The sequence below is a fragment of the Chiloscyllium plagiosum genome, unplaced genomic scaffold (genome assembly GCF_037043375.1).
Source record: "Chiloscyllium plagiosum isolate Xiang-an unplaced genomic scaffold, Cpla_swu_hap1 HiC_scaffold_16, whole genome shotgun sequence".
In the NCBI taxonomy this organism is placed as follows: domain Eukaryota; kingdom Metazoa; phylum Chordata; class Chondrichthyes; order Orectolobiformes; family Hemiscylliidae; genus Chiloscyllium; species Chiloscyllium plagiosum.
In genome coordinates this window covers 90,879,129-90,894,140 of record NW_028270154.1, presented here as the reverse complement: position 1 = coordinate 90,894,140, position 15,012 = coordinate 90,879,129, and the positions used below count along the sequence as shown (strand labels likewise).

General features: G+C 42.6%; 1 protein-coding gene across 3 annotated transcripts in view; it reads left to right on the top strand.

The window, feature by feature from the left end:
- The window catches only part of LOC122556823 (drebrin-like), a 228,033-nt gene that overhangs the window by 174,981 nt on the left and 38,040 nt on the right, over positions 1–15,012 (top strand). For all 3 annotated transcript variants that reach the window (XM_043704031.2, XM_043704034.2, XM_043704033.2), the window contains exons 4-7: positions 2,213–2,287; positions 3,661–3,810; positions 4,999–5,076; positions 13,708–13,859. In XM_043704031.2, the coding sequence (XP_043559966.2) occupies positions 2,213–2,287; positions 3,661–3,810; positions 4,999–5,076; positions 13,708–13,859 (455 nt within the window). The remainder of the gene's footprint in view (positions 1–2,212; positions 2,288–3,660; positions 3,811–4,998; positions 5,077–13,707; positions 13,860–15,012) is intronic.

Sequence of the window (15,012 nt, the reverse complement as noted above, 5' to 3'; positions counted from 1 at the left end):
AATAGGAAGGTTCTCTTATTTCCGGAGGCTCTCACTTGGTGTGGGTTAACAGTAGCATAGTTCAGAACCCTGTGAGATCATTAGGACCGTTCTTGACCTTCGTCAGTGCCACTGCGATTAATTATTTCCGGAGAAAATCTTTAAACAGAGTCTGCCACTGTCGATGGCAATGCGATAAGCACATAAAAGATTGGGATTTAAAAGTTACCATTCGATAGATTTGGCACTGATTCTACTTGAAGCAGCGTTCAGTGTGTCCCCTGCTATGGGAAAATGTGCAATTCAATCTTTATGCATAAACTTATGGAGAAAGTGAGGACTGCAGCTGCTGGAGATCAGAGTCAAGAGTGTGGTGCTGGAAAAGCACAGCAGGTCAGGCAGCATCCGAGGAGCAGGTGAGTCAACATTTCAGTATAAGCCCTTCATCAGGAAGCCCGAAATGTCGATTCTCTTGCTCCTCGGATGCTGCCTGACCTGCTGTGCTTTTCCAGCACCATACTCTCAACACAGTAACTTATGGACCTGTCAGTAGTGTATGGTTCTAAAGTATTTCTTGGTCTATATTCTCACTGAACACAGTAACATTTTTCAGCAGTTTTCACCTGTTTTTTACGTTGTGTTTCAAGTTTCTGTATGTCATTAACTCTCTCTTGTAGGCCCGATGTGCAATCAACTTCCACATAGTCATAGAGATGTACACCATGGAAACAAACCCTTCGGTCCAACTCGTCCATGCCGACCAGCTATCCTAACCTAATCTAGTCCCATTTGCCAGCAATTGCACAATATCCCTCTAAACCCTTCCTATAGATATATCCATCCAGATGCCTTTTAAATGTTGTAATTGTACCAGCCTCCACCACTTCCCCTGGCAGCTCATTCCATACACGTACCACCCTCTGTGTGAAAAAGCTGCCCCTTTGGTTCCTTTTACATTATTCCCCTCTCACTCTAAACCTATGCCCTCTAGTTCTGAACTCCCCCACCCCAGGGAAAAGATCTTGTCTATTTACCCTATCCATCCCCTCATGATTTTATAAACCTCTATAAGGTCACCCCTCAGCCTTTGACTTCCAGGGAAAACAGGCCCAGCCTGTTCAGCCTCTCCCTGTAGCTCAAACTCTCCAACCCTGGCAAGATCCTTGTAAATCTTTTCTGAACCCTTTCAAGTTTCTCAACATCTTTCTGATAGGAAGGAGACCAGAATTCCAAAATTGGCCTATACAGCAGCAACATGACCTCCCAACTCCTATACTCAATGGTCTGTCCAATAAAAGAAAGCATAACATCTTTAGAAATATTAATTTGAAACCATCCCCAAAATAATACCTGAGAATTGAAACTGACAGTGTAGAGATTTATAAGAAGGAGCCTATGTCCTAACACTCAAATGTATACGCTCCTAATTCTGCAATTACATCAATCAAGTGGAATTGAATAAGAATTACAGTATCCTCTTTTTTTATTAATTACTTTATTTATTAGCATTTAATTCTTTCTGTCCATTTATCGTTCTAATAATGAGCACTTTGCTGAAATGAGATCTGAAGTTGGCCCAGCAGTCCCCTCAGATTTGTTAGTGAGCACAAAAATGATTTTCCTTTTCCAAAGAACTGCTTCCCTACACCAATCAAATCTGAGTAACTGCTTCAGTCCCGTCATAAGGATAAACACTTATTTATCTTCCCAATTCGCATATGGATGCGAAGAACTGATCTTCTCGTACAATCTCAAAGATAAGCCACAATGCAGCTCCTGCCCCCTGCAGCGGTATGAAGAGATGCTCCTTGTACAATTTCAAAAACAAACCCTCTTTTGACCAGATATCCTAAGTAAAGTTAGACCTACCTGCCTGCACTTGGCCCATATCCCTGTAAGCCCTTCCTATTCATGTACTCATCCAGATGCCTTTAAATGTTGTAATTGTATCAGCTTCCACCACTTTCTCTGGCAGCAGATTCCACATACACACCACCCTCTGGGTGAAAACGTTGCCCCTTAGGTCCCTTTTAAACAAATTGGACCGAAGGTCTGTTACGTGCAGTACATCTCTATAATGAATTGAACTCGTGCAAGTTATTTTTAAAAAGTGTTTTTAAGTGTAATTGGGGTGAGAAAAGTCCCAGAGATTAACTCCTTTTAATCAATGTATGAAGTTATGAATTTTGGTTAAAGCAGAATTTGAGAGATCCTTGTATTTTTTCTTATTTAGGTTGGTGAAGATGTCGATGATATTCGAAAATGTACATGTGCTAGTCATGTGCCAACAATTGCAGACTTCTTTCAGGTAAACATGTTTCTGCTGGTACTTTAGACCATCCTTCTCCATTACATAAAAATACATGTCCCAGGTTCAGCTTGGTCATTGGCATTGGACTTGCCAGACCAGTGAAAGTACACTGCTCCCAAATTTCTAAGTTTAGCCACTATAGTATTTTGCTGCTGTATTTTGGATAGATCAAATTATGTTCACCAATTGCCCCACACTCCGTTGCTTAATCAGCCCCTTGAGTCTGAAGAAATTTTTTGCACTCCAGGAGTAAAATGATTGAATAGTGAAGTGTATAAATCCCTCACTTATTCTGATCTTTGGTACAATCTACCAGATGTAATCCTAGCCATCATCATGAGGTGAAATTGCTGTTCAATAACTAAAAGACTTCAGTTTCTTCTGATACAGCAATGGTTGGCCAATTTAAAATGTATTTATTTAAACACCAGGAACTCTTACAGCCAAAGTTTGGTCAATTTAAGTTAGCTACTGGTCAGAGCAGTAATAGGACATCCAGTTCTGGTCACCCTATTATAAGAAAAATGTGGATGCTTTGGAGAGGGTTCAGAGGAGGTTTACCAGGATGCTGCCTGGACTGGAGGGCTTATCTTATGAGGAGAGGTTGACTGAGCTCGGACTTTTTTCATTGGAGAAAAGGAGGAGAAGAGGGGACCTGATTGAGGTATACAAGATAATGAGAGGCGTAGATAGAGTCGATAGCCAGAGACTATTTCCCAGGGCAGAAATGATTAACACGAGGGGTCATAGTTTTAAGCTGGTTGGGGATGTCAGAGGCGGGTTCTTTACACAGAGAGTTGTGAGAGCATGGAATGCTTTGCCAGCAGCACTTGTGGAGGCAGGGTCATTGGGGACATTTAAGAGACTCCTGGACATGCATATGGTCACAGAAATTTGAGGGTGCGTACATGAGGATCAGTGGTCGGCACAACATCATGGGCTGAAGGGCCTGTTCTGTGCTGTACTGTTCTATGTTCTAATTGGTGTCACCGGCCAGGAATTGGCTTGTTGAAGAATTGTTACAGATATGATGGTGCAGAATCAGCTATGGTTTCAGATCGTACACACAGTGCAGTGATCGTCACAGAATTGCATCAATATAGATGTCAAGATTCAATTGCAATTGTTTTCTACTGTAGCTCACTGATGCTTGCAGACTAAGGTGTACATTTGAAGGATGACTACATGGTAAAGTGTATGAGGGTATCTGGCATTCTACAGAAAGGAATCAACACATTTACTACAGGACGGAGAAAAGGAAATGAAAATAGGGGAATGAGGGTTTTTTGAAAATCCTTGTAAAAGCTTCAAACCATTGTACGTAATATGAACTTTGTCTTGCCCTTCACTCTCTGCTGTGCTCCAAACAGGGCGCAAATGTAATTGTGAATGCCAGCAGTCCCGAGGATGTAGACTCAACTGCTATTCGTCAGAAGCTGACCAATGGCACGATGCATATTTCAAGCCCAGTTTTGCGCCGACTCCACCTAAAAGAAGACGATGACTTACTGGGTCCAGTGGTGAGTAAAGGACAAAGACATAGATTCTCATTGCAGAGGGCAGAGAACGGAGCTGGTGGTTTTCAGAGCTGATACCCATCTGTAAAGGAAATTAATCAAAGTTAAGATGTAAATGTGGGTGAAGCCATGATTGGCACGATGATGGAGTGACAGGGGGCTGGGTGAAGTTGAGGCTGAGGCTCCCACTTTTCAGAGACAGACAGTCCTACATCTAAGAACTGTCACTGAATCAGAGAGCCAACAGCGCTGCCGTGAATGGTGGCCACTGAAGAGACTGCCGCTGTTCCCAGACTTATATAAGGAAGGGAGTGAGGTCGACACATGAAGGCAGTTTGGGAGGAATGGTGATCTGCAGGCCCTTTCTGCTGGGGCCTGTCCATGGAGCACAGGGAACCCAATCATGAGGCATCCCTTCCCAAAGTGTGCAGTCAGTTCACCATCATATACTTAACAGTTGGGCACTGTGCCATTCTAAAATACCAGTCAGTAGTAGAAAGAGGCCTTTGACTGTCCATCAATTATCCTCTTTTGTGCTTCAGTTGACCCATAGGCACACAGGCCTCTTGATTCCTATTATGCTGTCTGTAAGTTACCAGTAGAGGAGATTACAGTGTTCAGGGCTGATGGACACTGCCTCCCCCAGTCTCACACTTGTTTATACATTCCTTGTTTACCAGCTTGCTTCCAGTGCAAGTGGTAAAATTCAATTTATTCCCTCTTTGTACAGTCAGTGCAGGGCCTCTTGAGCTGTGTTTTATTTACTGTCTCTTTCTAATCCTTTATCTTTCCTACGAATTTGATCTTAAATATCCGTACATAGGTACCTAAGTAGGCACTGCATTGCAGCAACTGTAAACGTTTCACTGTACTCGTTTGAGTATATGTGACTATAAAGCTAATTCAGTTCAATTCTAAAGGCACAAAACACCAGAACTGTGTTAATATTCATTTTTACCTGGCATAGAATTGCCATGTTTCAGCCTGAATTTAACTACAGAGTATGGAACAGCTTTAACCTTTCATTGTTAACCTCAACCATCCCTCTCCACTTTTGGGTACAATTGATTGATTCATTCTTCTGTGCTGTAAATAACAAAAAGGAGCTAGTCAGGAGTCCCACTGATTCCTACACTTCAGTTTTTTCTTGCCATACTAACGGATGTTTCTGATGTATATGTTCATGTGCAGGGCACGACATACCAGAAGACAAATGCTGCGATTGAAATGAAGCGAATCAACCGAGAATTGTTCTGGGCGCAGGCAAAGGTACAGCTCCTTACTGTCACCACTTCAGCAATCAATAGGTGACTTTGCCGACTGTGCAGGAATTTTAGTTCAGCAAAGGGCAATACAGAGGCTAAGTTATCCTCCCCCTACATAATGATCTTTCAGCAAAACATTCCATGTCTAAGGAATGCGAAAACGTCACTAGAATTCTAGTGACAGAGAATGATTAGAATCAGCAGTTTCCCTGACCTAGCCAGGATGGCAGGCATCAGCACAGAGGGACATGGGTTCCCACTCCACGGAATGGCACACGGCCCAGCCCAGGTTTCCTGCATGTGAGCTCAACCATGCAATCAGCCCTTTTCATGTATTTTAAAATTAAGGTCATTTTGAACAAAAACAGCAACAGCACAGACCACCAGTTAGCATCTGGGGATCCAACATTCCCTCTTTTGTTGTATAGTAAACTTTCTATTATCCAGCATCTGTGGACCAGGAGTGTGCTGATTGGTCAGATATTCCAGATAATCAATGTAAAACCACACACTAAGTAATAGAAACATAATGCAGGGTATACACATAACTGTTATACTTTATTTACAGCATGAATCACTTAAATAATAATGCAGCTTTGCCTTAAATAAAGCTTACCAACAGAGAGCCTCCTCACTCACACTCTCAGCTGACTACCCTGACATCGTGGTATTTGAGGAGAAATTGACTCAAAATTGAATCGACTGTTGATATTTCATGTAGCAATTTGTTTGAACAACAAGTATATTTACATTGAGGTAAATAAATGAAATAAACTGTAATAATTGGATGGAATAATGCGGGGTAAAAATAAGAGCTGCAGATGCTGGAAACCAGATTCTAGATTAGAGTGGTGTTAAAAGAGCACAGCAGTTCAGGCAGCATCCGAGGAGCAGGAAAATCGATATTTTGGGCAAAAGCACTTCATCAGGAATTGAGGATGGAATAATGCAGCAAACCTTCCAGTATTTGAGGGATATAATTTCATAGAATCCATAGATTCACTAATCTGTACAGTGTGGAAGCAGGCCATTCTGCCCATCGAGTCCACACTGACTCTCCAAGGAGCATCCCATCCAGACCTAACCCCCTACCCTATCCCCTTAACTCTGCATTTACCCTGGCTAAGTCACCTAACCCACACATCTCTGGACGCTATGGGGCAATATAGACTCACCAATCCACCTGACCTGCACATCTTTGGACTGTGGGAGGAAACCAGAGCACCTGGAGGAAACCCACGCAGACACGGGGAGAATGTGCAAACTCCACACAGGCAGTCGCCTGAGGCTGGAATGGGACCTGGGTTCCTGATGCTGTGAGGCAGCAGTGCTAACCACTGAGCTGGTTTCTGCTGGTTTATCAAGAGTGCTGGTTCATAAAGTGCCAGTTAAAACAAAGTTTGCTGTACTTCAGTTTACTCTTCTCCCTTCGTTAGTAACAATTTCCTTAAGCACAAGAGAGAATCATAGGTTTACTTATCAACGGTATCACCACCCTTTCCTGGGAGTAAGTGTTAGATTGCAGCTGGATAATGGGGATGAGCAATTGATCATTTTAAATCTCATTGACTGCTGTGTGAGATATGCAGTCTATCTAAAGCACACTGTTACTATTTGGGAATCCCATGTTAAAATAGCAGTGGTTCCCAACCTTTTCAGTTTCAAGGCACGCTTGAATGCGACAAACACATCTTTCAGCTGAGTCATTTGCTCATAAAGATCACTTTTACTTGCACTTATGAAAGTCCACACTTGGACAAGCCCAAATCTCTGTGCATGCACTGTATTGGAAATCTCTCTGAATGCAGGGATCTGGAGGCTTGTGCATGTGCGGTTGATCAGAACATCTTGAGTCAGCAGCTGCCTTCACTAATAGACACTGAGGTTCTGGAAGAGATCGGCTTATGAACACAGCTTCAGCATGCCGCTAAAGTGTTGCTCCTTCCCAAGCCTTTCACCAGTATACTTCTCATCTTGACAAGGCGTACTGAGACAAGATTCTACAAAAGTCTCGATAGAGACTCTACAGACTCTAGATAAGACACACAGAAACTAATGTACTCGCCACCATACAATAGCTGGAATGATAGAAAAGATGTGTAGGAAAGGCAAAGTTACAGTGATCATGGGGGTTTCACTGTTCAGGTGGACTGGGAAAATCAGGTTGGTAGTGGTTCACAAGAAAAGGAATTGGTGGAATATCTGTGAGATGGCTTTTTGGAGCCGCTTTGGTGGAGCCCACTAGGAAACAGGTAAAAGAACAAAGAACAAAGAAAATTACAGCACAGCAACAGGCCCTTTGGCCCTCCAACCCTGCACCAATCCAGATGCTCTATCTAAACCTGCTGCCTATTTTCTAAGGATCTGTACCCCTCTGCTCCCTGCCCATTCATGTATCTGTCTAGATACATCTTAAATGACACTATCGTGCCCACCTCTACTACCTCTGCTGGCAACGTGTTCCAGGCACCCACTACTTTCTGTGTAAAGATATGCATATCTCCCTTAAACTTGTCCCCTCTCACCTTGAACTTGTGACCCCTAGTAACTGAGTCCCCCACTCTGGGGAAAAAGCTTCTTGCTATCCACCCTATCTATACCCCTCATGATTTTGTAGACCCAAATCAGGTCCCCATTCAACCTCTGTCTTTCTAATGAAAATAATCCCAGTCTACTCAACCTTTCTTCATAGCTAGCACCCTCCATTCAAGGCAACATCCTGGTGAACCTCCTCTGCACCCTCTCCAAAGCATCCACATCCTTTTGGTAATGTGGTGACCAGAACTGTACACAGTATTCCAAACATGGCTAAACCAAAGTCCTATGCAACTGTAACATGACCTGCCAATTCTTGTACTCAATATGTCATCTGATGAAGGAAAGCATGCCATATGACTTCTTGACCACTCTATAGACCTGCGTTGCCACTTTCAGGGAACAATGGACCTGAACACCCAGATCTCTCTGTACATCAGTTTTTGCCAGGGCTTTCCCATTTACCATTTTGTTCGCTCTTGAATTGGATCTTCCAAAGTGTATCACCGCGCATTTGCCCAGATTGAACTCCATCTGCCATTCTCTGCCCAGCTCTCCAATCTATTTATATTCTGCCGTATTCTCTGACGGTCCCCTTCACTATCTGCTACTCCAACAATCTTAGTGTCATCTGAAAACCGGCTAATCAGACCATGTATACCTTCCTCCAAATCATTTATGTATGTCACAAACAACAGTGATCTCAGCCTGAATCCCTGTGGAACACCACTGGCCACAGGTCTCCATTTTGAGAAACTCCCTTCCACTACTACTCTCTGTCTCCTATTGCCCAGTCAGTTCTCTATCCATCTAGCTAGTACATCCTGAACCCCATGCTTCGCTTTTTCCATCAGCCTACCATGGGGAAACTTATCTAATGCCTTACTGAAGTCAATACTTGATTTAGTGTTGTGCAAAGAAGCAGACTTGATAAGGCAGCTTAAGGTGAAGAAACCCTTAGGAGGCAGTGATCAAAATATGATCAAATTTGCTCTGCAGTTTGAGAGAGAGAAGATAGAATAAAGGCAACTACAGAGGCACGAGGGAGAAGTTGTCTAGAACTGACTGGGTGAAGAGCCTAGCAGGAAAGACAGTGGAACAGCAATGGCAGGAGTAATTCAGGAGACACAGCAGAGGTTCATCTCGAGGAAAAAGAAGCCTGGTACAGGGAGGATGAGGCAACCCTAGCTGACCAGGGAAGGCAGAGACTGCGTAAAAGTAGTGAAGAACAGTGGGAACCCAGACGATTGGGAAGCTTACAAAGACCAACAGAGGGCAACAAAAAAAGAAATAGGGAGAGAGCAGATTAAATCTCAGCATAAGCCAGCCAGTAATATAAAGGAAGACTGTAAGACTTTCTTTAGATATAAGAAAATAGAGGCAAAAGTGAATATTAGGCTGCTGGAAAATGACACTGGAGAGATAGTAGTGGAGAACAAAGAAATGGCTGAGGAACTGAACAATTGCTTCACATCAGTCTCCACAGTGGAAGACATGAGTAATTTCCCAAACTTCAAGAGAGTGAGGGGGGCAGAGCTGAGTAAGGTGGCTATCATCAAGGAGAAGATAATAGAAAACCGAAAGGCCTGAAGGTGGATAAATAACCTGGACCAGATGAACTACACCCCAGAGTTCTAAGGGGGATAGCTGAAGAGATAGTGGAAGCATTAGTGATAATCTTTAAGGAATCACTAGAGTCCGGGGGAGTCCCAGAGGACTGGAAAATCCTATTTAAAAAGGGAGTAAGACTGAAAATTATACTCCAATTAGCCTAACCTCAGTCGTGCGTAAGATCCTGGAGTCCTTCATGAAGGATGAGCTTTCTGAATACTTGGAAGTGTATGGTAAAATAGGGCAGAGTCAGCATGGTTTCATCAAGGATTGGTCATGCCTGACAAATTTGCTAGAACTTTTTGAGGAAGTAATGAGTAAATTCTCTTGTCAAGAGACAGAAGAAGGATTATGTTAGGATGAGATGTGATGGCTCAGGGCACTTGAGAGTTACAAATTAGCCAGGAAAGACCTAAAAAGAGAGCTAAGAAGAGCCAGGAGGGGACATGAGAAGTCATTGGTAGGTAGGATCAAGGAAAACCCTAAGGCTTTCTACAGGTATTTCAGGAATAAAAGAATGACGAGAATAAGATTAGGGACAGTCAAGTGTAGTAGTGGGAAGTTGAGTGTGGAGTCAGAGAAGATGGGGGAAGCGCGCAATGGATACTTTTCATCAGTATTCACACAGGAAAAAGACAATGTTGTCAAGGAGAATACTGAGAATACAGGCTACTAAACTAGATGGGATTGAAGTACATAAAGAGGAGATGTTAGCAATTCTGTAAAGTGTAAAAATAGATAAATCCTGTGGGCCTGATGGGATTTATCCTAGAATTCTCTGGGAAGCGAGGGAGGAGATTGCCTTTGGCTTTGACCTTTATGTCGCCATTCTCTACAGGAATAGTGCCAGAAGACTTGGAGGATAGCAAACGTTGTCCCCTTGCTCGAGAAGGAGAGTAGAGACAACCCTGGTTATTATAGACTTACTTTAGTTGTTGGTAAAGTGTTGTGAGAGATAGGATTTATAATCACCTAGAGAGGAATAAGTTGATTAGTTTCCCTACGGTGTGGAAACAGGCTCTTTGGCTCAACCAGTCCTCACTGACCCTCCAAAGAGTAACTCACCCAGACCCACTTCTCTCTGACTAATGCACCTATCACTATGGGCAATTTAGCATGGCCAATTCACCTGACTTGCACATCTTTGGACTGTGGGAGGAAATCAGAGCACCCGGAGGAAACCCACCCAGACAAGGGGAGAATGTGCAAACTCCACACAGGCAGTCACCCGAGGCTGGAATTGAACCTGGGACCCTGGTGCTATGAGGCAGCAGTGCTAACCACTGGCCCACCATGCCGCCCCCATGCCGATTAGAGATAGTCAACGTGGTTTTGTGAAAGGTAGGTCGTGCCTCACAAATCTTATTGCGTTCTTTGAGAAGGTGACGAAACAGATAGATGAGGGTAAAGCAGCTGATGTGGTGTAAATGGATTTCAGTAAGGCATTTGATAAGGTTCCCCACGGTAGGCTTTGCACAAAATACGGAGGCACGGGATTGAGGGTGATTTAGCGGTTTAGATCAGAAATTGGCTAGCTGAAAGAAGACAGAGGGTGGTCGTTGATGGGAAATATTCATCCTGGAGTTGGGTTATTAGTGGTGTACTGCAAGGATTGGTTTTGGGTCCACTGCTTGTTTGTCATTTTTATAACTGACCTGGATGAGTGCAGAGAAGGATGGGTTAGTAAATTTGTGGATGACAGTAAGGTCAGTGGAGTTGTGGATAGTCATGTTGTAGGTTACAGAGGAACATAGATAAGCTGCAGAGCTGGGCTGAGATGTGGCAAATGGAGTTTAATGTAGAAAAGTGTGTGGTGATTCACTTTGGAAGGAGTAACAGGAATGCAAAGTACTGGGCTAATGGTAAGATTCTTGGTAGTGTAGATGAGCAGAAGGATCTCGGTGTCCAGGTACCTAGATCCTTGAAAGTTGCCACCTAGGTTGATAGGGTTGTTAAGAAGACATACGGTGTGTTAGCTTTTATTGGTAGAGGGACTGAGTTTTAGAGCCATGAGGTCATGCTGCAGCTATACAAAACTTTGTTGCAGCCGCACTTGGCGTATTGCTTACAGTTCTAGTCACCACATTATGGGAAGGATGTGGAAGCTTTGGACAGGGTTCAGAGGAGATTTACTAGGATGTTGCCTGGTATAGAGAGGAGGTCTTACGAGGAAAGGCTGAGGGACTTGAGGCTTTTTTTTTGGAGAGAAGAAGGTTGAGAGGTGACTTAATTGAGACATACAAGATAATCAGAGGGTTAGATAGGGTGGACAGAGAGAGCATTTTGCCTCAGATGACAATGATTAGCACGAGGGGACATAGCTTTAAATAGAGGAGTGATAGATATAGGACAGATGTCAGAGGTAGTTTCTTTACTCCGAGAGTAGTAGGGATGTGGAACGCACTGCCTGCAACAGTAGTAGACTCGTCAACATTAAGGGCTTTTAAATGGTCATTGGGTAGATATATGGATGAGAATGGAATAGTGTAGGTTAGATGGGCTTCAGATTGGTTTCACTGGTTTGCGTAACATCAAGGGCCAAAGGGCCTGTACTGTGCTGTAATGTTCTATTCTAAATTAGACCAAGGAGAACCAATAGATGTTATCTACTTGGACTTCAAGAAGGCCTTTGAGGTATACACAGGAGGCTACTGTGTACAATAAGGGCTCATGGTGTTACAGGCAAGCTGCTAACATGGATAGAAGCTTGGCTTTCTGGCAGAATGTAGAGTAGTGATAAAAGGGTCCTTCTCAGGGTGGCAACCGGTGACAAGTGGTGGTCCACAAGACTTAGTTGGGAACACAACTTTTCACTTTATATATTAACGATCTAGATGAAGGAACTGAGGGCATTCTGGCAATGTTTGCAGATGATACAAAGATAGGTAGAGCAACAGACTGCAGAATGAATTGGACAGGTTAGGAGAGTGGGCAAAGAAGTGGCAGATGGAGTATAATGTGGGAAAGTGGGAGGCCATGCACTTTGGTAGGAAGAATAGAGACATGGATTATTTTCTAAATGGGGAGATACTTCAGAAGTCTGAAATGCAAAGAGACTTGGTAGTTCTAGTCCAGGATTCACTCAGGGTAAGCTTGCACGTTGAGTCAATAGTTAGGAAGGCAAATGCAATGAAAGCATTTATTTTGAGATAACTTGAATATAAAAGCAATGATGTACTTCTGAGGCTCTATAAGGCTCTGGTCAGACCACTTTTGGAGTATTGTGCACAGTTTTGGGCCCAATATCTCAGGACAGATGTATTGGCCCTGGACCGTGTTCAGAGGACGTTCACGAGAATGGTTCTAGGAATGAACAACTTAACATGTAAGGAACATTTAAGGACTCTGCCTTTACTTGGTGGAGTTTAGAAGGATGAGAGGGGGGATCTAATTGAAACATACAGCTTACTAAATGGCCTGGACAGAGTGGATGTTGGGAAGATGTTTCCGTTGGTAGTAAAGACTAGGACCCGAGGGCACAGCCTTAGAGTAAAGAGGAGACCCTTTAGAACGGAGATAAGGAGAGACTTCTTCAGCCAGAGAGTGGGAATCTATGGAATTCATTGCCACAGAAAGCTGTGGAGGCCAGGTCATTGAGTATATTTAAGGCTGAGATAGATAGGTTCTTGATTGGAAAGGGGAGCAAGGGTTATGGGGAGAAAGCAGGAGAATGTGGTTGAGAAACCTTTCAGCCATGATTGAATGGCAGAGCAGACTGGATGGGCTGACCAGCCTAATTTCTGTTCCTTTCTCTTATGGTCTTATAATGACTATGACATAGTTTATTGGCAGATGGGAATCTTGGAGCAACTGTTTCTATCTTCGTCTCACGTACCTCATTGTTAAAATGTAAAGTAACCACAGTTTCACTATCAAAACTAATGGCTGTCATCTGTCAGTCACTTCTCTCTAGTTCTCCACCTTTACCTATGTGTTCATTTCCATTAACCATTTATATTCTCTCTCATTTGCATTGTGACTTCCTTTTGTTGCTTGCATCTAATATTCCTCCATGGTATTGAAATCATGGATATCAAATGGCATCTTTCCGTCCTTCACATTTCTAACTATTCGCTAAAATTTGTTTTCTACTTTTGAGCTCAAACTAACTTGAATATATTTCCATTTTGATAATATCTCCTCTTCCACTTGGATAATGGGATTACAATGGCATGTCCAAAGCCTTTCAGACATTTGGGAAATAAAAGTAAATGTGCCTTCACTGTGAATGATAATTGCTCTGTTTGTGTGCCATTGTTTAATTTCTCCTGCCAGTGTAGGTGAGAGATCAGAGACAGGTCCTGCAAACTATTCCAATTGTCTAGCTGCAAAAGTAAATGCAACCATCAACAATATATGAATACAGATAATGCACCTCGCTCACTAAAGGTCCAGGCTGCTCTCTCCTTCGTTGAAGAGTGCAACGTTCAAGTATTATTGTCTGTCAGAACTGTGTCCGTTCCAGTCTAACATGTGCTCTGTGCTTTAGAGAGAAGAGGAGCTGAGGAAAGAAGAGGAGCGTAAGAAACTGATTGAGGAAAGAGAAAAATTTGAGAAAGAGAGGATGGAGCAAGAGAAGAAAGAACAAGAAAACAGAGAGCAAAGATACCGAGAGCGAGAGAAACAGATAGAGGAAGAAAGGTATGCCTGACATTTGGGGAGCAGTGGATGGAGCAGTAATTATTGGAAATTTGCTTCTTACACCAAACACTCCAAGGGAATGCTGAGTGGCTGCACAGATATCTGGTTTCCCAATGTTAATCAATGTTTGGGTCCTTTTTCACAGTAAAATATGTCCAAAATGGTATTTAGAGCTCTTGTTCCATAAGAATGATTGCAATCAGTGTTTTTGAAATGTAAAAGAATGACAGCATGGAATGATTAAAGTCTGTTTGAGAGAGTGACGCAATCCTTGTTCTTCCATTGTGAGGTTTGTGCCATCATCCAAGGTAAACTGTTACTAATGTTTTCTTCCTAAACCAGATATAACACTCACTTTGAAATTACAATTTTTCTTTATTGTCTGGATTAAATGCTAAGCTCCTGAGTGATTTCAGCTATCTAGCTGGACAAATTTGTATTTCCAACTGTGAAGAATTCTTTATGCCCTTTTACTTTTCGTGTATATTTTCATTTCCAAGGTGTGGCAGCAATAGTGTAATAAATGTGGGATCTCAATTGGGCAATGGTTCAGGTAATCACTCCAGTCTATGGGTGATGCCAAGCAGAGTCTTGAGAGTGTGCCTGCTTTTTTGAAGAGCCGTCCAATTAATCCCATTGTCTGTCCCTTTCTCCTTATGTGAGAAATATTTTCTCATTTGGATATTATTCAGGCTGTTATTGAATTGGTATCCACTCTCCTTTCAGGTAGTGCATTCTAAATCTAACTACCAATACATAAAATTATTTCACCTCATTTCTCCTCTTGTACTTTAATCAATCACTTCAAATCTGTGCCATCTGATTATCAATCCTTCAGCCAGTAGAAACAGTTCCTATTTGTTTACACCACTAGACATCTGATGATTTTCAGCAGCTCAATCAGATCTCCTCTTATGCATTCTCTAAGGACAATGATCCCATCTTGTCATGTGGCATTTCGCAAAAAGGTCTATTTTCATGAATATATAAATAGTCATTCAGTAGTTCAGACACCTTGCGTATTGCTGAACAAAGACACTTTGTCAAGGCTGATCTCACGAAATAACAATGATGTTGGGCAACGGATGGAATTTTCTTTTGGGTGTATATTTTGCAATCTTTCAATCTGTGTTAGATTTAGATCACTTGGTTT